Source organism: Chrysemys picta, chromosome 2 (assembly GCF_011386835.1).
Source record: "Chrysemys picta bellii isolate R12L10 chromosome 2, ASM1138683v2, whole genome shotgun sequence".
NCBI classification, from domain to species: Eukaryota; Metazoa; Chordata; order Testudines; family Emydidae; genus Chrysemys; species Chrysemys picta.
In genome coordinates this window covers 190,739,672-190,763,582 of record NC_088792.1, presented here as the reverse complement: position 1 = coordinate 190,763,582, position 23,911 = coordinate 190,739,672, and the positions used below count along the sequence as shown (strand labels likewise).

Sequence of the window (23,911 nt, the reverse complement as noted above, 5' to 3'; positions counted from 1 at the left end):
GTATCATGCTGTCTGCCTTATGTGGTAGTGCCTTCTTTAGTTTTATTTTGATTCTCCCAATAACAAGATGATTGTCACTTCCAATATCATTACCCGTATACACCCTGGTGTTCAACAGTGATCTTCTGCAGTGCCTATTAATGGCAATGTGATCAAGCTCTTTCTGGGTGAAGCCATCATTTGATCTTCTTGTCAAGTGAGGGAGAATCAAAACCCCAAGGAGGTTCTGAAATGGGATATCTTCACAGCTAAGGTTAAGACGAGAATTGGGAGTTGGCATGTTAGTCTACTGTGTTGCAAAGTAAGCTATTTCAGAGAAATGAAAATCTTTGGCTTAAGTCTAGCTGGACTGAAATGAGATGAGATGGACTAGACAAGGTAAACTACCATTGGAAGGTGTGACTTTATTTTTTATTCTGGAAGAGAGGATGGCAAACAGCAGGAAGACAGGCTTATTATTGAGTAAGGAAGCTACTAAAGCACCGAAGAAGTGGGAACCTGTAACCTCAGACATATTGACTACTTGCTTTGTGATAGTTCAGTGTTATGTGCAAGAAATTATAGTGATGAACAAGTCAAACATGGTTTCTGTGAAAGATTGCAGAGTGGCCTTGGCAAGATCAATAAATATAACAGTTATTCTTATGGGAGATCTAAATGCACCAATTGGGGATGATAATACTACGTATGAGCATGTTATGGTCAGATATGGTATCCCACGACAGTACCAACAATGGGGAAAGTTTTGTTGAACACTGCTACCTATAATATCTTTGTATTTTGGAAACAATATTGCCACACAAGGAAAGAGACACAAATTGCCAAAATATAATGACCTAATTTTCAAAAGTTCTGAACACCTGCAGCTCCAATTGACTTTAGGGAGATTTGCAGGCACGGAACACTTTTTGAAAATCAGGCCATGAAGAAGCAGGAGATCATGCCAACACTGAAATAATGAAACAGATTAAATGAAATAAATTGAGAGGAGAGACAGAATAGTCAGTTTACGGATCTTGATGTACCACCGTTGTGCAGTCTTTGCTTTTTTTAAGAAAACTTTGGCGGACATTTTAGGTCAAGCAACTTCTATAGCATTGCATTAGTTTCTCTGAATTTAGTTCTGACTTTGAGAATTGTCAGATAGACTCATCATTGCTGATCCCCTCACAGAGCATCATTCATCTAAAAGTTATTTAGATAGATATAAGGAGAGCAAAAGAATTTCCATCACAAGAAATGTTTGGCAATTTCCAGATAGTGATTCTTGGAGTGTCATGGAACTGAGCATCCTCCCTCTCTCACTACCCGCTGCTCTTTGGTAGTCTTGTCTCATGCATACAGTTAATCCATGGGCTAGACTTCATGTGACAGTGCTTCATAGATTCCTTTTATAGGCCTGGAACCATTTTCAACAGGAGATGCAAAGGAAAGTGAAAATAGTATCCAGAGTAATTTAATTCATCTGGCTGAGGGACTAAAACCCAGATCACTTGAAGCATGTTAGATGCAAATAAACAGACTTCCCAAAGAGTCAGAACTCCTTCAGCATGCTCTATCAGAACTGCCTGGGCAGAAGAGGTGCTTTCTACCACAAAGGAAATCTTACAGAATTGTTGCCCATTAAGAACTTATGAAGTACTGCAAGCTTGACTTTCACCCTGCTCAGGCCTGCCAACAGTAATTCTGGGCACCAGAGCCGTCCTTAGCGGGGGTAGAAGTGAGAAATCTGTCACTTCTGGGACCAACCCCATGCTGGCCCACGAGGCCCGGTCCCAGAGCGGTCGCGCGCTCCTAGGAGCCCTGTGGCCTGCCCAGGTGATTTAAAAGGGCCCGAGACTCGTAGTTGCTGCTACTGCAGCAGTGGTGGCAGCCAAGGGCCCCTTTAAATTGCCTGGGCCCTTGGGCAATTGCCCCCTTTGCCTCCTCGTCAGCAGGCCTGACTCTGCTGCAGAAGCATCCTTTGGCCGAAAGGGGCCCCAAGCAGTAATATAATGTACCTATGCTACTCATATTAGGGAAAGCAGAAATCATTTATCCTGCTTTCCTACTATTTTTTCCCTTTTTGCTCACTATAATTATCTCAGGGTAAGTCTACATGAGTGTGATACATCAGCACAGCTGCAGCGTGTCGGGTGAAGACGTGCTACGCTGACAAGAGAGCGCTCTCCCATTGGCATAATTACTCCACCTCTGTGTCAGTGGGAGAGCATCTGCTGCCAACATAGCACAGTGTGGACACTATGTAAGTCAATGTACCTTATGTTGCCTAGGGGTGTGTGTCTCTTTCATACCCCTGAGCAACATAAGTTGCATTGACTTAAGCAGTAGTGTAGGCCAGTCCTTAGACTGAGGAAGAAGTCAGGATGCAGAAGGGAAAATTGGTTGTCTAGTGAATTCCTTTCTGGGACCTCTTCCCAGTCTGCCCTACCTGAGATGTATTCTCTGATGACCAGTGTAGTGGCCTTTTAAGAGTCTGTGTGTATAGTTAACACAGTTAAGAAAGATAGAATTGGGTTGTACTCAAGGTTTAATTTAATAAATTGTTTATAAAGAATAGTAAATTATTGATACATGTTATAAGCATGCTACAGACATCAGATGCATTGTATATGTTAAAAAAAATTGGTAGAAGATATTAGATGGTTATAAGCAACCTCTTGAACTCTAAAATAATCCATAACAATTAATTAAATATGTATCAAAACATCTATTAACTATCAACTCTTTATAAACAGAATTTTAATAATAATGGTCACACTTTGTAGTCAAGAAGCTTATATTTAGCTAATAAGAATTCAGTTTTTTCATACAGCTTTGGAAATACTCTAGCATGAGGGCAGAAAAAATAACATGCCTAAGCCCCAGTGTCTTGTGGACAAGTCTGAACTGCTTCTGGTATTTGCAGGAAGAGAGAAACAGCCTAAATGCATTAGACTGGAGGAGAGGTGAGTCCCACATTGGAAATCATCAGGTAACAATTTTTCCATAACCTTTATTACGTCAGGAAATGTTTAATTCACTATTAACTTGAATCTCATCGTTTGTCATTAATGATATCTAATGATATTCTATGACACACAACAGTCTCTACCATCTTGTCTAATACACCGCTATCTCGATATAACGCCACCCGATATAACACGAATTCGGATATAGCGTGGTAAATCAGTGCTCTGGGGAGGTGGGGCTGCGCACTCCAGTGGATCAAAGCGAGTTCAATATAACACGGTAAGATTTTTTGGCTCCCGAGGACAGCGTTATATCGAGGTAGAGGTGTACATAGAATGTAGTGCTCCAGTCAGCTAAAATACAGAATACTTCTGTCATTAAAAAACAGTTGCCCATAGTGAGCTTTGGGATGGTATAAATTGCACATGGCTATGGGTCTATATAGCAGAATTGGCCTGTGGGACTGCAGAGCCCATGATTGCAGCATCTCCTGTTATCCCCCCAGATGTGCAGGACCTAGAAATTAGAGAATGATCTCAGCACTTCCATTTTTTTTAAAGTAAATTTCTCGCCCAATTCTTTATTTAAAAAAAAAAAAGCCTGGGAAATGTTAACTGATAACAAGGGTTTAAATCCTCTCCCCAATTTTTCCTAATGATCAGATTATTTATGATATGCCGCCACCTACAGCTTCCTGTGGTTATTTTTTGAAGTCTGGGAAAATCATGACCATGTTTCCCTTGATTTTAGGGAAAGACCCATGTTCAGTTTATAGCTTCATGGACAGCACTTCCAACACTGTCATTAGAGGCCCAAGGCTACCACAGTCCAGCCAGCCAGCTCCATGTAGCTAAGGTGATTCCTCTGCTGAGCAGCCTCTGTGACCTCTGCCCACAAAACAAGGGCAACTTAATAGTACCAGATGCTGCATTGTATTTGAGAACATGTTTTCTAATCCCAGCTCAAACATGGACTCCTTGGTGGCCTTGACCTAAGACAGTATAATTTGGCATCTCCATAAAAGCCACTGAAGTAGAATTCAATTTTAGAAGGATTATACATGAAAGTGAGCAATATTAAAGAATATTAAGTAATACCCTCTCTAATAATTCATTGACAGAAAGGGATAACTCAGAGAGCAGTTGCAAGTAAAGACTAGGTCAAGAGGCTGACCGTAGCAGTGATTTATAGAACTGATCCAGACCTGACAGAGTCTGAGAGAGAAGGTGAAAAGCAGTGAAGTCAGAGGGTTTAACAAGGAAACTGAAGTAGATGAGGATGAATGCGGGAATGAGATGAGAGGAAGCAGGTGGCATGTACTTAAGACAAGAGGTGGAGATTATGAGGCCAACACTGGGAGGGAAGATTGAGGAAAAGACAGATCACCACAGTTCACGGGTGTTTGATCTGGAGATTCAGGCCTCTTGTGAGTGATGTAATGGACTGTCTCACAAGCCATATTTTTGTCTGCATTTTCCTGGAATTTGAGAGCAGGATTTTCAGAAGGAAGGGGAAAGCAGGTCCTAGCTGTAGCCTGAAGAGCCAGGTTGTGCATTTTAGTTGCCGGGGAGGTTTCCCAAAGAAGTGGAAGGGTAGGAATCCTCCCTTCCATTTTCAGATCATGATGCGGTAGTAGAGCTGCTTGATGGCCACCAGTGTAGCCTCAGAACTGTAGTATTTCTTTTGGCTTATACCTTCTCCCTCCATGTGTGGAATGAAGGGTGGACACATGCCTACTTTCAGATCCTGGTCTCTTCCATCCCACTAAAACTCCCTTGCTTGGAAGTAGTGTAGATGCCCAGTCTCTTGTGATGCGTAGAGTAGAGGAAGTGGATTTCAGTCTCAAGCTTACACAGAACCATTATATATAATAGTGAGGTAAACTATAATTTTTAAATGTATGAAAAAGATCTTGATGGTCCCTTTTTTAGAGAAGGCAAAACTAGAAGTATACCAGCCTTTGAAAACATTTTTTTTGCAGGGGAGGTCTTGTTAAACAGCATGAAGCAACATTTTGGAAAAAAGTATTTACCTTCAGAAATCACCTTAAACACCTTTTCATTAAATATATTTGAAGGCTGTCTTTAAAAATCAATGTAGTTTTCACATAATTCATGCAGAGATTGTATGTTTTTAAATTTAATTTTTATTATAGTTTTTACCTGTTACCAAAAGTGTTATTTTACAGAAAGACACACACATGCATACAGTATTCTATAAAGCTTAAAAAACCAAACTGGTCCAAATGTCATTACAAGTTGATTATTTTATTTCAATAATGAATGTTTTTAAAAGCTGTATTCCTACACTTTTGTGAACAGTACACCTTTAAATTAAATTTACTATTATGTTGTGGAGTATACATCTGAGTGAACCTACATATAGAAAAATACACATAGCCAATGACTGCACCACAGCTTAAGGGGGGAGATGGGTGTGGTTCAGCTTGCCAGGGGAAGGGGTATATTACTTTTAGAGTGTGGGTGGGGGAGAGAGGCACAGATACTGCTGCAAAAGCAGAGTGTTGCAATGCTGACTCATCCCTCAGGGACCGGAAGGGCTGGGGAGTTGATAAAGGGTAAGCCCAGCAGAAGACCCTTTTCCCTGGACCAGATGGAGGAGCACCCAGCCTCACAACCTTGGAAGTGGCAAAAAAGCAGGTTTGGTTGGGATCACAGTGGGCACTGCACTAGCCGCTCCTTTCTTGGAAGGCTGGGAAGGAATTTTCCCCTCACCACCAGATTAGCCAAACTGGAGTGGGAGATTTTTGCATCCCCCACAACATGTTCCGGAGGGCAGTGGCCGTTGGCGGGGAGGGGTTGTTATGATGAGTAGGGAAGGAAGTTAGGCTATGATGTTAGGCAACTCATTATGTAAGTATGGGGCAGATGTCCAGTGCAGGTACTCCACAGGGAAGGGATACAGTGAACATATAAATGGCTTGATAAACAACTTAAAGGAGGTGTTTGTTAAAGGAGTGAAATGGGCTGAGGGGAGGAGGGGGGGTGGCATGCCTATGACTGGGACAGCAGGGAGCCATCCCCTCCTTTCTCTATAGCCCACCTTAACCCTCATTTGAGAATTGGATGATGGTAAGGTCCCAGCAATGGACTGGCTGGGGACCAGGATAGAAAAAAAGGGGTCGGGGGCTGGCAGAAGTCCCCAGGAAAATATTGAAATAATCATGGGTGTTACCTGCACTGTACACTTTTATCTGTCGGGTAGTCCCAGACATCTATTAAAATTGCAGCCTGGTTAAACCATATTCACTGTCTCCTGTCCTTCCAGTATAGCCAGACAACAATATAGCATAAGAAAGATGTAATAGGTGTGTGTTTAACAATTTTGCTGTTTTACTGTTTCTTTCATTTCTATGTTTTCCTACCCTCTCATCTTTCACCACTGCATATTAATGGACAGTGCTTTAAATCTACAGTAGATGTAGAGACAAAATAGAATTAACAACACATGGTACATGTCAGTTGACATTAACATTGGCTACTCCTGATAGTTAGTAGCATGGCTGAAACTGAGTGCCAACTTAGCATTAAATATAGTCTACAATGTATATGCTAAAATAAAAAACACTGAATCAGTTAAGGAGGGTAATCTCACAAAATATTAAAAGTTTGTTATAAAATAGTGCAATTCAGAAGAGCTTTTTTCCTACATATGGTTGGAAATACCATTGCCACATGTATACATTTTAGTAGATTTGTGAACAATCAATGTTAAACGCTAACTAATGATTTAGATTTAATTTCTATAAGGCAACTACAATGCAACAGTTAAATGTTCACAGTAGTTTACTACTAGTTTGCTTTGGTGCACTGCCATTAAAGCCATCTATTTCGTCATAAGACAAGCTTACCAAGTTTAACACTGCTGCAGTAACAAGAAAACTACTAATAATTCTAACTTGAGATGTGCAGGACTATCTGAAGTCTCAATGCTGAAGGGCTTTATTTCTTTCACAAATTAGACTATTTTTGTTTTATTCTTTAACTGCTAAAGAAATGCTGTTGTAGCAGTGTCTGCGTGGAGCAACAGTGACATGCAGTGGTCACGTGCAATCTTATATGTTTCTTCTCTGGGAATGTTCCTTGTTTTTTGTTGTAAGACATTAGTCTAACCCAAGTTTGAAATCCTCTCTCTCTCTCTCTCTCAGCCACACTTAATTCTAATGGTTTGGGTGTGATGAGCAATTTGTAAAAATAAGGAATTTCCTTATTACTATTGCTTTGCGTCTCATTGATACTGTAACAGCTGCCCTCTCCCACATTTCACATACCTTGAACTCCCAAAGTTTATTAAACCTTTCCATGACTGCCTAATCCTGTTATGAAAAGTAAAATATTCTGAGAGAAGTGACATTAAACAAAAATAAACCCAAACAAAAAAGTGTTCGGATAAACAGTCCTTACAACTTCTGCACGTGTTTTTTACAGCAGTGTTTAAGAAATCCTTTAATGGCAGTGCTCAAAAACCAAGACAGTTGCTCTGCATTTGCAATTGTGGTATTCAATGAAAAAAAAATCAGAAGACTTGTGGGGCTTGGAGAAAAAATAAATAAAATCTAACATGCAGTTTGGACATCCTGAAGAATGAATAAAGTCGGGGATCTTGTTATTTTACCTAAAAAATGAAGATAGCAAATAAAGCTACTTTGTGTGTTTCATTCATTCAACTGTTGGTCAGGGATTGCCAATAGAAGTTTATATAATCCTACTGCATGCACAACTCAAATGACATTAAGTAACAGATTGTTTCTATCTATGTAATTCTTGCAATTATTATTAAAATTTTAGGCAGTTATCTTATGAAGCAGAGTACATGGTCCTTGAATGACGTCTTAGAACTTCAGCGTCTAGCAACTGGAGAACCAGACCGTGATCCAGGTCGGGAACCAGATCCTCCCTGTGGAAAGAAGAATAAAATCAATTTGATTAGACAGGTATGGTACTGTTGGGTGTGTGTGTGTGTGTGTGTGTGTGTGTGTATGCGCGTGTGCACACACTCTAAAAAACTAGGTTCCAGTACTATAAACTGGTAATACAATTGAGAGTCCATTGCTTCTAGTGACTATCTTTGGATAAGCCTGTGTATTATATCACTAAATTAATTGAATGCTTGAAATTTCAGTTTTGTTTCAAAGGGATGATCACTTTTGATAATTGAATTTTCAAGTAGGATGAGTTTGTTCTAATTAAGCACCTCCATCGCTAGCAATTTTGTAATAACTATTTGTTTCCAATGAGTGGAGTCTTAATGAAGTCGTTATGAAGCCAGGGAAATTGAGATTGCTGGTAAAGACAGTGACAAAAAGAAATTTGACCTGGAGCTATCCCTGCATTTTGCAGGTGCATGCTCTTTGGAAAAGTTATAACATAGGCTATTCACAGGGTATATGCCCAATAGCTGAGCACGCTGGAGTATAAGGATTTGCATCCACAAAATCCACATTAACACTTGCAATTGCACAATTGTGAGTCTTTTTAAAGGACAAGCTCAAGTGGTAGCACCTGTAAAGTATAGGTACAAGTTTGTGGAAGGATGAGGTTGAAGGTTGAATATCTGGCCCATTTTGCATATAATTAGAAAACAACAAAAAATTAACAGGAAAGGGAATAACAAAATCTTAACTGTGTCTTCAGTTCTTATGCAAGTGATGACACAAGTGTGTGTGTGTGGGGGGGGGGAAGGACATTGGGGCCAATATGAAAATCAGACTCAAACAGTGAATTCTTCTTTTGGCTTTCCCTAGACATGTATAGAACCTCATTACTTTTCTTAAAGCTCCTTCCAAGTCAAAAACGATCGTGTACCACTGAGGGATTAAAACTTCTCTTCATAGTGCCACACATCTATGTACTGTCTCGCACTAAAGCAGACATACATATGTATCTCTTTATTGGCTTATGTAGGCTTATATCAATTTTGACTGCTGGTGAAAGTGCTGCTGTGTCTGTTCTTGGAGGATATGCTAGAGATGGAAATGATTCATTCTTCTACTTTCCATCTTGAAAGTAGCCTCACTGCTGATCGCATTATTTACTGAGAACACAACACTAATAGTGGGAAATCACTGTGTCTGGCCTTAGAGGAACAAAAATGAAGACTTCATATTATTTTTTGTTTAGATATGGATGTAATAATCAGTTGATTTTCATTTCTTTTTTCCCCCTGCCCTTCTTTGGAAACTATTTGGCCATACACTGCCTTTTTATTTTTATTCTAAATGTTAGGGACCCAGAGACAGTTCATCTTGGGGCACATTACAAATACATTTTTACTATTGTTATAGAGAAGAAAATCTTGGACCAAATTCTGCTCTTAGATATTCTGATGTAAATCCAAAATAACTTCATTGATATTTAAGAAAGTACTCCCACACTTACACTAATGCGAGCAGGATTTGGTCCCCTGACTGTAGATTAGCATGATCAATCAAATCAGAAATCAGTACATTTCTATTGTACTTCAGTTGTAAATGTGGTATATAAAACAATGTCAAGCACAAATTGGTTTCATACAAACCTAGTATCTGCTCAATTTTATTTGTAACTCAAGACAAGTTTTACTCAAGAATATTTGAATGTGACTGATATTAAATAGATTGATCTAGAGAGGCATTTATGTTTTTTTTGTAGGCTCAATTTTTCAGTTTTTGTAAATTTACTTGTACTTTACCAGTTTAAAGATTTTGGAAAGAGTGCCCTGGCCATCATGGTATGATCCCTTATGTCCCTTATAAGCAGATTTATGCTCGTAGAATTTGCCACTTCCTCCATACCCTGGCTTGTGTCCTTCACCTCCCTAGAAGAAAGATCATAGATATCTCAGGTATGTGGTTCACACCAGTTACCTTCATTTGTGACTGCTGGAATGTAATGCTTTCAAATTAGTCAAGTAGTTGAAAGTGTGGGAGGAAAAAAATTCTAAATAGTGAACAACGTGCAAATCTGAGTCCCAAACTTTGGTCTGTAACAGAGAAATCAATAATCAGAACAGGATAGTTGTACTGTCAAATGCATAATGTGAATGGAAAATGAAAAAAGAAGAATAGTAACTGCAACTGTGAGTCTTGAAAAAGAAACCTATTGACTTAAAAATGTTTTATCCCTTTTAGAAAATTATACTGAATAGCACAAAAGGGTAGAAAGAACAAAAATCTCTTGATCAACATGGAGATTTTACATGCAGCTGAATTTCTCCTAAAAGTATACATTACATTTTCAAGAGCTTTTCAAACACTTACACTTAAGTACTAAGATCACTGGTGGAAAAAAGGTTGCTTGTGAAAGTCATTTTGTTTTATTACAAAGTAACTGCTTGAGGAGGAAGAGGAGTACTAGAGCAGAGGTTCTCAAACATTGTACCTTTACGCAACTAGGGATAGACACCTCCCACCAACCTTTTGTTGAAAACATTTTTAACAAGTTGTGATTTTGGTTGTCTATTTCAAACACAGACAGGGTCAGCATACTAAATTTACTTTTTTGCTGAGTAATTTCCACTTTAGGCTCTGCAGAAATAGAACTGTAAGATTGGATTTTTTTAATTACTATTTTAATGAATTTAATGCTTATTAAAGTTACCAGATTGAAAGTCTCGGCACTAGATCCCCCCAGGTGCAAGCTACAGTGTAATTGATAGAATCATAGAATATCAGGGTTGGAAGGGACCTCAAGAGGTCATCTAGTCCAACCCCCTGCTCAAAGCAGGACCAATTCAGTGTCCATGCCTAATCACTCAGTGGCCTGTTTTTGGAGACTATCAATACTGTGCTGCTGCCAAATGTGATGAGAAAATGTATCCATTAAGAGACCATCAAATCAGTTCACAAGGTAATCACACAGCTGCCAAATGGTAAAGATTTTCGGAGTCAACCTGGAATCAAACGAGTAGCACAGCAGTAAAAAAAGTCCTAATTTGTTATCCTGTCTTCTGAACTACCCAATTGCTCTTCAACAAACAGGTCTGCTTTTGCTGACTCCACAGTAATAATTCCTATAAGAAATGGAAAAAAGAATACCCTCTTCCCTCTTTTCAGTGTACATCTTCTGAAAGAGGTTGAAGCCTCCCCAAGGGGGCCAACCTTATAATTTGAGAAAAACTGTTCTGGAGCAAAGGAAGTAGCAAGTTCTGTTTAAAAGATAGTTGAAAGGCAAGAGACAGATAATCAAAGGACAGTGAGAGTGTGTTGGCAATTTTGCATCCCTAATTCATTCACAAAGCACAAGTGAAGTTGATGTGGAATCCTGCTTCCTTGATTTTTCTCTCTGTTCTAAGAGCCAAATTTGTATTTGATCCATTGAGATAGCCTTTTGTTGTTAAACAATAAAGTAGAATAAATACATTCACAGATCTGTTCAGATACAATATTACAGCTATCGATCATGTTAATAAAGAAGGTAGAAATGACTATCTCAACTTATTTGTGTATAAGATATACTGCCAAGATGACCTAGTTTTAAATTGTTATAAACCTGGCAGGGAACAACCTTCGTTTCTAAATCTTTTAACTTTTATTAAATCCCATATTCTATAGCAGCAGTTTCCCAGAAGTCTTTGGGCTTGATCATGCTTGCATTGAAGTTAGTGGCAAAATGCCACTCCATCTCAATAAATTGGGCCTGCTCTGGATTCAATTCTGCAATCATTTAACACTCTCAGCTCCCAATTGCTTCACTGTGTGAACCTGATGATGCAGCCCTTCAGAACTTGCATTGGCTTCAATGGGAGTCATGCAAACAGAGCCACTGCCAAATCTAGATTTAATGTTTGAGAGAGAATGCCATACCCAACAGCTGGGAAGTCCACGGCTGTGTTGCCAAAGGTATTAATGTTTCTGCTGACCCCACCAGTCCTATCACAGTGGGCCCAATTCTGTGTGGTGAATAACATCACCAACACTTGAGTTAAATAGGACCTTCTTGTGAAAGGACTGAGCACACTTTCACCTGATGCTCAGCCTCTTTCAAGATTTTGTTTCTACTACAAGAACAGAAGCAATAAAATAAAAAATAAAAAACTGTATAAATTGTTTGTCAAACGGAGGGCAAAGTAATTAGCAAAAGAACTGTTTTTTTCCCCCGATCTTTTAATAGGCTGTTACAAATATTGAGCCTGATGTTGCCAAGTGTTGAATGCCTTTCACTCCCATTCACCTTCTTACATTGTAGGTGGAAATTGAGGATTGGGCTTTCCGAAACCAAAACTTAGTCCTTCAAAATTCCCATATATTACTGACTTCAAGGGGAGTGTTATTTGAGTATTAGCTCCAGGATTTAAGCCTAATGGAGAATTTCAAAAATAAATAAGAAAAACCTTAGAGAAAATTCTTGACAGTGTGATTTTAAGAATTCACACATTAAAATCTTCGGCCATCCCATTGGTTAAATGATTTCTCCCATGTCATCAGCACAAAGAACACAAAACCTCTGATTTTGACACAATAACTTTTGTGTTCTAGAAAATAACTATACTGATAGAAACCTTTTGCATTTTAGAAGCTTTAATATACCATTTAAGACACTATAGTAATCTGCCTATGTGTGTAATGAAAGCTGTAGTAAAGCAGAAAATAGGATTTAGTTAGCTGTGAGATAACTGTGCTTCTCTGCTACTCAACACTGTCCATGTTTTAAAACATAACTGTAGAAAGAGCCTATATAATAAGCAGTAATATTGATCTCTTCTTTTTAAAAGGGACTGCAAAAACATGACAGAAATGTACATACCAGAGACAATATTAGCATATAGAAAAATCAGGCTTATGTAAAAAGTTCCCCAGCTCTTTCAACCCTATCCCCAATTCTTCCCCTCCCCGCAAAAAGAAAAGACAAAGCAGTTAAGTCTTCCAGGAGCCTTAAAGGAAAAGAGGTAGTTTTGCCATGCAGCAGACGTGCTCCATTTGTGCTAAAGCAAAAGAGATTATATCACTGTAAGGTTGACAAGCTTCTGCATAAGAGCAAGCAACAAAATTACAACCATAAACAAACTGCTGTGTAGGAGGGGGAAAGTGGATCAAAAGGAATAAAGCAAAACAAACACCAAAATCAAGACCGAAACATGAATGTCAAGTTGCTGCAGCAGCTTGAAAGGCAATGGTGAAAGATAGACTTTGGCCTTGGTAGACCAAAATGGCTGTGAATGAAAGCACATTCATCACCTACCCAGCTAAATCTGGCGAGGGATAATCCTCTCCCCTGCATATGTAAGAAACAGAAACAGTGATATGATGATCACCATGAAACAAAGGATGTTCAAGATACGTGAGAGAGAAAAGGAAAAAGAGAAACAGCGAACAGAGCTGGTCAAATAATAGACGCATACATTTGTGAACAGTCATTCTATTAAATTAAAACCAACATTCACAATTTATATTATTTGATCTATAAAGTTAATTAAATAACACACAAAGTTTCTTAAATGATTATTTGAATGGAAAAAAGACAAAATTCACAATTAGAATTATTTGCAAAAATTGTTTGACCAGCTTTGGGGTTTAACAACTCAATTTACTTACAGTTAACCACATGGATCTTCTTGTAATTTCACCAGCTACTTATAGACACTCTCAGGGTTTGGCTGAAGAATATGTTTTAAAATATTATGAATAATATTTTACATTTAATTATCAGCTTTCATGAAAGAATCTCATCATGCTTTAGATCAGTGGGCAAGCAGTATTATTGCCATTTTACAGATGGCCAACCTGTGGTCACGCAGCAAGTCAGTGTTAAAATCGGGAATAGAGCCCAGGTCTCCTGACTCCTACTTCCCTGTTCTAAACACTGGGTAAACTAAAATGGCCAGATGAACAGGTACATATTTAACCACAATAATTAGATGGGATCTTGGGGAATACACTTACCTTTGCCTGCTCTGGGGGTGGTGTCCTAGGTGACACCTACAGAGCAATAGAAAAAAAATTATAAAACAACAGCAGCAATAGATCCAGTACAACCATCAAAGGTTTGCTCTTCATCCTATAATTTGGATAATGTCTGATTTCATCTCCCTTCACATTGTTGTAAGAATACCTTTCAGCTTTCTCAATAGAATATACGGTGGACATATTTTTAAAAGTTAATTCCAGTTTTAGGGGCATTTCCCATCATAAAAAATGAAAAATATATTTAGATCCAATAATATGTTTAGAACTGGAATGAACTTTTTGAGTGCATGCACTATATATTCCTCATTTTAGGTACGAATTTGTCTCCATCCTGCAACACATTGGTGGTACATGACTAAAAATATTAACATCAGGAATGTTGATCTGGTGAAGCTGATATTAATAGAAATAGTATTAATCCAAATCCATTTGCCTATGCTGTTTAAGGTTTCTTGCACTATTATCTTTCTCATGTCTGTCTTTTGGGTCTTTGTCCCACATTTGGGCCTCAGCAGCTGGAAAGGTCTGCTTCAAAGAGGATGAAGAAGGGAAAAGGGATTATCTATGGTGCCAGTGATCATTTCACGGCTGTGATACATTTGAGGCAACTTCTCTCTAGTGGGAAGCATTCTGAAGTGCTTTCAAGAATTATTAGGCTCAGGCAGCAAAGTTTTTGATGATATCTTTGCACAGTACTCAGGGATACCATTTCGTAGAATGTTTGAGGGAGATACAGCTCTATAGTTGTTTCTCTGATTTTGTGTGTGGGGTTTTTTTTTTTTCATATTAGTATGACGATATCCAGGTTCAAAGCTGAAGAAAATCCTTCTCCTCAAATAACATCACTCAGATAGGGAATCAAGTCTGGGCCTTTTTTGTTTAGGCCTTGAAAAGAAATGCCTGAGTCTAGCTTCTCTCTTAAAATAGAATTCATTTATTAAATCTAGTAAGTGCTATTTTAAATGGACTATGCCTTGAGCACCACTGACCTTTTTTAAACAACAAAAGTTTGAATGTGCCTTATTTCAAGAAAGGCAAATAAAAATGTGCAAACGGTAAAGTTGTTTAATAGCATCAGTGATTAATGTTGGAATTTCAGCACATTAATGGAAGAATCACCCACTTCCATCCAAAAAATTTTTGCTACACAAAACTAGAAGTTGTAATATCAAAGTAAAATAATTCTGATATCAAAATATAATTATTCCCTCAAAGGCACAGACAGAACATTTTATCTACAGTCTCAATTGCAACAAAATGGATAATCTTCAGGTACTGTTTAGCTGCCATTGAATCTCAAATTACATTTAACTCTGCCAGAGAACATGAAGGGAAGGGGAAACTTACGATGTTCTTGAAGAAATGGACTACTGGGTTGTCGTCACCAGGCCGCCCGTGCTGAGACCTTTGGGGCATGGAACCTACATGGCTAGCTCTGGCTGCATGTATGTCCTGAAATGCAGGGTGGATATATTAGTAAGTGCACTGAGAAGACCAAGATAAATGATGACCATCTGAAGAAAAAATGCTCCAAGAGGCATGCTCTCAGTATAAAACTAAAAGAAAAGGGGGAAAAAACTGACAATAAAACACATAAGAAATCTACAGAGTTTATGATCCAATGTCTTTAGTACTATAAAAGCCCATGCACTCTTTATAGAACAGCACAGTTAAGTAATACATATGCATCTTGTGTCCATATCTGAGTGTGTGTGTGTGTGTGTATATATATACACATACATACACACACACCCCTCTTTAACATTATTGAAGTCCAATATCACCAGTGTTAGGTTTAGGTGGTCCGGTAACAGAAGTTACATATTTGCTTTCCTTATAAGTGGAATCATAAAATTAGAGGTGCAAACTGAGGTGGAAAAGGGCCTCTTAGGTCTTGGAGTCAATCTCTGTGCCACAGCAGTAATGAGCAGAGTAGCACCTCTTTTCATTTCTAAAGTGCAGCACAAATTTCAAACATTCTGTCAATGAAAGAGCAGCTCTATTTGAAGCTGAGGAGAGTTAAGTGCAACTGATGGCACTATGTCACCTCAGCAGTGCTTCAAGTGATGAGGAGAAAAATCCAAAAAGCAGAGGCAGAACAAGAGCGAGCAAGGCTATTAAATTCATGGAGACTAACTAGCACAACACAGTTACCTGTGATAAATGTTTTATGCCACAGTGAAAATGGTGTCTGCTCTATTATGTGCAATTGGTGCTACATCTTGCATTAATATTACAAAGATGGAAATAAGAATAGTTAGATGTGACTGATCAATGTTAAATTCATGAACAGTAGAAGGTACAGCTTTCCTTCTTGATAAACATAATAGCCAAAGTCCACACCAGAAACTCCAACAGAACCAAACTAAATCACCAGGGAATAGAGAAAACCCTGAAGAGAAGGTGACATCAAGGTCCCACCAAGTATGACTACTTCCCTGAATATGTAGTGGCATTAAAGACATTCAGATTGATAAAGGATGGTTACATTTCTTGCTACTCACTTAAGATCAAGCATATCTGTGCAGTGAAAAAAAGTAGAGTCCCTAAAATAATATGAAAAGATAGACAAACGAATTAACTCTGATTTTATTTGTCACTAACAGCAAAACACACCACCTTTCTATCTAACCTATCTAATGAGACAAGGTAATCTACTGGTCAAAGCACTGGACATGGACCCAGGACTCCTGAGTTTTATTCCCAGCCCTGCTGCTGACTGATTGTAAGATACTTGACAAATAACTTAACCACATGGTTTTACGAAGGGCAGATCGTGCCAAACGAATCTGATCTCCTTCTTCGAGAAAGTAACGGACTTATTAGATAAGGGAAATGCGGTGGACCTAATATACCTGGATTTCAGTAAAGCGTTTGATACTGTACCCCATGAGGAATTATTGGTTAAACTGGAAAAGATGGGGATCCATATGAAAATTCAGAGGTGGATAAGGAATTGGTTAATGGGGAGAATGCAGCGGGTGGTATTGAAGGGTGAACTGTCAGGTTGGAGGGAGGTTACCAGTGGAGTTCCTCAGGGTTCGGTTTTGGGACCCATTTTATTTAATCTATTTATAACTGACCTCGGAACCGATTGCAGGAGTGGACTGATAAAGTTTGCGGATGATACGAAGGTGGGAGGCGTTGCCAATTCGGAGGAGGATAGGGATATTCTGCAGGGAGACTTGAATGAGCTTATGAATTGGAGTATCAGAAATAGGATGAAATTTAATAGTGAAAAGTGTAAGGTGATGCATTTAGGGATGACTAACAACAATTTTAGCTACAAGCTGGGGACGCATTGGTTAGAAGTAACGGAAGAGGAGAAGGACCTAGGGGTTCTGGTAGACCGGAGGATGACTATGAGTCGACAATGCGACGTGGCGGTGAAAAAAGCCAATGCGGTCTTGGGATGCATTAGGCAAGGTATATCTAGTAGGGATAAGGAGGTGCTGCTTCCATTGTATAAGGCGCTGGTGAGACCTCATTTGGAGTACTGTGTGCAGTTCTGGTCTCCCATGTTTAAAAAAGATGAACTTAAATTGGAATGGGTGCAGAGAAGGGCCACTAGGATGATCAGAGGAATGGAAAACCTGTCGTATGAAAGGAGACTGGAGGAGCTCGGATTGTTTAGTCTGACAAAACGAAGGTTGAGGGGGGATATGATTGCTCTCTTTAAATATATCAGAGGGATAAATACAAGGGAGGGAGAGGAATTATTCCAGCTTAGTACTAATGTGGACACAAGAACGAATGGATATAAACTGGCCGTGGGGAAGTTTAGGCTTGAAATTAGACGAAGGTTTCTGACCGTCAGAGGGGTGAAATATTGGAACGGCCTTCCGAGGGAAACGGTGGGGGCGAGGGACCTGTCTGGTTTTAAGATTAAGTTAGACAAGTTTATGGAGGGAATGGTTTAATGGTGAAACATATTAGCTGAGGAATACCAAGCAATGGTAGGCAAACAGTATAATGGTTAACAAGGGTTAGGCTGGAGACTCTTGCCTACATGCTCGGGGTCTTGCTGATCGCCATGTTTGGGGTCAGGAAGGAATTTTCCTCCAGGGTAGATTGGCTGAGGCCCTGGAGGTTTTTCGCCTTCCTCCGCAGCATGGGGCAGGGATCTCTAGCAGGAGGGTTCTCTGCCAATTGAAGTCACTAAAACACAGGATTTGGGGACTTCATCAGCAGAGTCAGGGAAAGGGTGGGGACGGTTTTGTGGCCTGCAGCATGCAGGGGGTCAGACCAGATGATCATAATGGTCCCTTCTGACCTTAAAGTCTATGAGACTCTGGGCCAGACTTTTCAAGATACTTTGGCACCTAAATATGCAGATAAGCACCTAGTGGGATTTTCAAAAACACCTAGCTGTCTAACTCCTAATGGGGCCAAATGGGCACTTTTGAAAATCTCACTAGGCACCTATCTGCATCTTTAGTTGCCAAAGTATCTTTAAAAGTCTTGGCCCATAGTTGTTGTTTGCCAAAGATCACCCAACCTATCAGGGATGGGAGGTTTTTTAAAAAAAAAATCTGAATGAAAATAAAAAGCATTGTTCCTCTTGCTATAATGATGTGTATTGCCTGTAATATAATCCTTAGGAAAAATGAGTTTCAGATTAGTTATTGCAGGAAAGTTCAGCTCAATATTTATTAGGTTTGCTCTCCCCGTGCCGATGGTGTATATGATTATACCACTTAAAAAGTAGGACTTTAATGGATTTTATTGGGACTATGTGATTTTTATAAGGTGATGCAATCATCCTGCACTTCCTCCCACACTTAGCTTTACTTTTCCATTTTTTAGATGATAGCCAGAGCTATGGATTCATATTACGGGGTGACAGAAAAATAACAGCTAGCAATGAATGAAAAATGGCCTAGTTAAGGCTATGACGATGTTGCTAGAATGTCCAGTTTTAACTCGCATGACTTTTTTTTTTTTTTTTTTTTAAACCAACAGGATAGCAGCATACAAATATAGGTGGTCATATTTGTTGGGTTGATTGCTGTTTTCTGTGCATGTTCCAAATTAAACTTTTCTTTGTTTTTGGGACACAGCTTGCACGAACCTCCTTTCTCTCTTATTTTTCCGTGGCTAGTGTTGCAGGTCACGTTGCAGTTACCTCTACTGCTATGCTACTGAAGATAAAGTGGTTACTATTCTACTGCAAACTTTTCATACGCAAAGAGAGGAAGAATGAAAACCGAATACATGACCCAGCGCAGTAGTTCACTTTTACTCGTAGGGGTCACACTCCTTACAACCTTGCGCTCCCTGTCCCAAGAGTACAAAGAGCGCAGTGACGCCAACCACCGCTCAGTGCCTTTGGATGGACCTAGGCAGAACAGCCAGACAACAATAGTGTCCCCATTTTATTTAGTTAATTTGGATAGTTACTTTTTATTTATTGTAGCTTTAGTGTTCAACAGTGCTAGGCTGCCTTTACACTACAAGATAAGTGTGATATTCCCCTGCTTATGTACACATGCAGCGTAACCGCAGTAGTACAAGTAGTGGCAGCAGAGGCTTGGCTTAGCTGTTCCAAGTATTAACCCACCTGAAACGGGTGGGTACATACTCAGCACAGCTAAGCCATGCCTCCGCTGTCACTACTTGTGCTGCTGCAGCCACTCTGCTATTTATACTTGTGCTATCTTGACAAGAGCTAGCACAAGTATGTGTACACAAGCAAGGGAAATCACACTCCTAGTTCATAGTGTAGACTTAACCTTAATGTTACCTCTTTTTTTTTTTTTTTTTTTAAAGGAAGAGAGTTACATCTTAACTTTATTTCTGTTTTTAATTAGTGTATTAGGATTTTAGTTGAGATATGGCAGAACTGAGATTCCCCAGCCTTTAACTTATGCCCCTCTATTTGGGGGGAGGGAGTGCCATTCCCCAACGGACACTCATGGTAAGTGTCTTTATTGCGTAGGTGAAGACCATGTTGTCGCTAAGCGTGTGATCTGTAAATCTTGTAAGATGCTCACACAGAGTGATAGTCCAGGTGAAAGTTCTTTCTCATGGAAAAGTACATGAGGGCACTGTCCGATCCTAAGCCAAGACAATGCTGAGGAAGTTGCTCTCTACCGACACAATCTGTCTATGATCAAGTCACCAAAGATGTGACACCGAGCTCAAGAGCAACAGAAAGACCTAGAGAGACTTTGCAAATTATTTTGGAGCAGTCAGAAATCCCTGCTGTCCGAAAAGTGAGAGACTAAATTTGTTATGACTCTTCTCTATCTCTGGTGCCCGGCAGGAGAAAGTTGTCCTAAAAGGACTCAATGAAATCAGTGCCAGAGCACATAGAGATGAAAGTCCTAAAACCATGACTCAGGACTTACCGAAACCATCCATCTTAGTACCAGTGCATCAATTCCAGTCTGCCCTGGCACTGTCTTTAGCAGCACTGGTTTGGATGAGAGCTTACTCGGCATGTTGCAGTATAATTGTAGCCATGTTAGATATTAGAGAGAGAAGGTGGGTAAGGGAATATCTTATATTAGACCAACTTCTGTTGTCAGAGAGATGAGAAGAGCTCTATGTAGTTCGAAAGCTTGTCTCTCTCACCAACAGAAGTTGGTCCAATAAAAGATATTACCTCTCTCACTCGGCACGGGCAGTTTCAGCATTTCAGAGCCTTCAAAGCAGATAACTGAGACTGGCTTCCTCAACTCAGATGTCTTTTGAAGGGGATTCCACAGCACCAAAAGATTTGTTTACATCTCTCTTGGATATCAGAATAACTCCAGAGCCTGGTTTACCATTGTTAAAATCTTCAAGTTTTGCACCATCTAAATCTCCTCTCCATGAAAAATCAAAAATACCTGTGAAAGATTTCTCTTCGTCAGCAGAACAGTAGGGTTGTGAGTAGAGGTCCTACTCAAATTTTAAAATCTCCTATTGTCCTATCAATTGAAGGATTCTCATCAGATTCCAGTGGGAGCCCTCCACCTAAGAAGCCAGCAAAAAGAAAATAAAAACAGAAAAGATAATACAAAGGAGCTTTTTTATGAATGTAAGAGTTTAAATTCTAATTACTCTCCTTGGTGTCTCCCAAATTGAATGAATGTGTCTTACCACACGGTCAACAACCTTGGCCATATTGGTCTCTGTGGTAGCAATATCTGCAGCATCCAGGGTAAGTTCCCCCACAGTAAATGCTGTATATGTGTAAGTCACCTAATTCAATTTTTCAAGTGTCACATCATTTCCTGCTCAGTTTATGGAAACAGAGGAACAGCATCATTCTAGTGATGGAGAGTTACTGGTTCACCAGGAAGATTAAGGTGGATGTCCACATTCTTCTTCTTCTTTTTCTTTACCTGCGGAGACTATTTCATCTACTGTGCCTCTGACAATTGATAAATTTAAAACGTTTCAGGAATTATTGAAGTGCAGAAGGGGAAACACTATAAGAAATGGCACAGGAAAAGGCATACATTTTTGATACTTTACAACCAGCATCTCAAAATAGTTGCTCTTCCTATAAGTGAGGAATTTTAGAATAGAAAAACAGCTTTAGATTACTTCCTTGATTTCAGCTACTTCAAAAATGCTGATTGTAGATATCAAGTACCGTCCAAAGGTTTTGAGTATTTTTATACTCGTCCATATCCATCTTCGTTGGTTGTTACGCCTGCAAATGAAGAGTCGAAACAATTGGGAAAGTCAACTCCCAAAGAGAGAGAACCAAACAGAATAGACACTTTTGGGAGGAAAATTTATTCATCAGCCTGTCTGCAAGTTAGAATAACTAATTATCAAGCTATGCTATCTAAATAGGATTGTCTACAATAGAACAAACATCTGACTTTAAGGACAAGTTACCTACAGAAATTAGAGATGAGTTCAGATCAATTTATGGAGGCGAGTTGATTTCTAAAATATCTCTTCAAGCTGCTCTGGATGCAACTGATACTGGTGTCTGTTCAACGGCTAAAGCTATTGTTATGAGATGTGCATCATGGTTTTCTTCATCAGATTGATACAGGAAGGTACAGACAATCACTGAAGATTTGCCGTTTGATGGATTGAGCTTGTTTAGTACTAAAACAGATGAGACCTTTAGTTCATTAAAAGATTTAAGATCCACTTTTAGATCTAAATTTACACCTAAATGCAGGTGTTTATATACACCTGCATTTAGGAAGAAACAGTGTTGTCCAAGTTCTTCCTCCTCAAGATATACTAAACTTCCTCATACTTTTACCAGCAGAGATCTTCTCACCAATCCAAGAAGAGATTAAGATATCAAAAGACTAATTCCATCGTCCTCTTTGGTAACCTCACAACCAGGACAGAGACATCAGACGTGATGTGATGGTTGAGGATCTTGGACTAATCTACAAGGAGCAAATACCTATTCCTCCCTCCTTTTTGATTCTGCTTTTTCTTTTCCCAAGAGACTTGGATTGGAATCATCACAGATCAATGGGCCCTTCAACTTCTCAAAGATGGTTATGTCGTTCAGTTTCAGTCTCTGCCTCCCACCCATAACTGATCCCTTTTCTCACAAGAGTACATCAAGAATTAGAACACCTAATCAAGGTTGATAGAATTGGTACCTGAAGAATTTGTGGAAAAGGGCTTCTGTTTTTCTCATATAAAAAATAAAGGAGGTTGGTGTCCAATCTTAGATTTTGGGAATCCAAACAAATACATTCGGCACGCCAAGTCTTGTATGGTAACTCTTGCTTCAGTTATTCCCACTCTAGATCCCATGGATTTGTGCATGACCCTCAACGTGCAGGAAGCATATTTTCATGTGTCGACACATTCTGCACATAAGAATTATCTTCAGTTTGTGGCTTTAGCCAATAATTATGAATTCCAAGTACTGCCCTTTGGGATTTCATCTGCTCTGAGGATGTTCACCAAGTGCCTATCCATACCGTATGAACAGGCAGAGAGGTGCAAGATCAGACCTTCTATGTTCTATATGGGAATGGTGTATCCAGAATTGTATCAGTCTGACAATTCTTCATCTTTCAGGGAAGAGCAATGGTTTAGCACACTCACTAGGCAGAAAAGTGACCTTGTTCCGTGAATGGGAATTAAAAGATTACTTACTGGACCAAATCTTCCAAATGTGGGGGTTTCCCTAAATAGACCCGTTTGCTTTGAATCAGAACAAAAAGTGTCTGTTTTGTTATTGAGCAGGAAAGAGTCTGGGATCCATAGCAGACACTTTCACAATTTGCTGGTCACACCATTTGATGTATGCCTTCCCTACTTTTCCTTTAATTCCAAGGGTGTTAAGGAAAATAAGGAAAGAAAAAGCTTGGGTTATACTGATAGCTCCTAATTGGCCTTATCAGTTCTTGTTCTCTGATCTTCTAATAGTGTCCAATCAACAATTTGCCACGCTGCTGATTCAGAATGACATATCACAAAATCACAGCCTACTCCTACACTCAAATCCAGTGTCACTACATCTCATTGTTTGGATGGTTTCTGGATGTCCTTGTTAGATAATGTTCTTCAGCAGTACAGAATATCTAACTTCAGAGCAGGAAATAACATATTCTGCAAGTGATATGTCTTTTTTTTATTCTGGGCATATCTAAGGATCACATACCTTCTTGGTGTGTTCTATTCCAATAATCTTGGATTACTTACTACATTTAAAGCACTTGGGTCTATCTGTTGCTTCAATTAAAGTGATTTGGCAGTAATTTCAGTATTTCATCCACCAGTGGAAGGGGGTTCAGTTTTCTCTCATCAGTGAGCAGATTTCTGAGGGGTTTAGTTCGAGGAGTTAGTCCTGGAAGAAAGATTGCTCCAACATGGGATTTAAATCTAGTGCTTTCTTCTCTAATGGAACTCCCTTTTGAATCTCCAGCAAGCTTCTCAATTCATTAATTTTGGCAATGAAAGTGGCATTTTTGGTGGCTATTACCTCAGCAAGTAGAATAAGTGAACTACAAGCATTAGTTATAAACCCTCCTTACAAGGCTTTTCATATAGAGAGGGTGACTGAGACATCATCTGTCCTTCATTACGAAAGTACTATTGCACTTTCTTATCAGTTTATTATTTTTCCAGTCT

At 39.2% G+C, this 23,911-nt stretch overlaps 2 protein-coding genes across 25 annotated transcripts in view; one reads left to right on the top strand and one right to left on the bottom strand.

Moving 5' to 3' along the window:
• Positions 1-23,911, top strand: part of ZNF236 (zinc finger protein 236) — a 251,431-nt gene that overhangs the window by 201,440 nt on the left and 26,080 nt on the right. For 13 of the 16 annotated variants that reach the window (XM_065585139.1, XM_065585137.1, XM_065585143.1 and 10 more), the window contains one exon: positions 1-23,911. This exon is cut by the window's left edge and continues 6,637 nt beyond it; it is cut by the window's right edge. The gene's annotated coding sequence lies outside the window, so the exon portion shown is untranslated. The other 3 variants (XM_008164428.4, XM_065585134.1, XM_065585131.1) reach the window with 1 other exon arrangement.
• The window catches only part of MBP (myelin basic protein), a 190,367-nt gene continuing 171,536 nt past the window's right edge, over positions 5,081-23,911 (bottom strand). For 8 of the 9 annotated variants that reach the window (XM_042860443.2, XM_005281451.5, XM_042860444.2 and 5 more), the window contains 5 exons: positions 15,203-15,307; positions 13,832-13,867; positions 13,131-13,163; positions 9,643-9,768; positions 5,081-7,869 (listed from right to left, as the gene is read on the bottom strand). In XM_042860443.2, coding sequence (XP_042716377.1) covers positions 7,813-7,869; positions 9,643-9,768; positions 13,131-13,163; positions 13,832-13,867; positions 15,203-15,307 — 357 coding nt within the window. In that variant the 3' untranslated portion in view covers positions 5,081-7,812. The remainder of the gene's footprint in view (positions 7,870-9,642; positions 9,769-13,130; positions 13,164-13,831; positions 13,868-15,202; positions 15,308-23,911) is intronic. The other variant, XM_042860446.2, reaches the window with a different exon arrangement.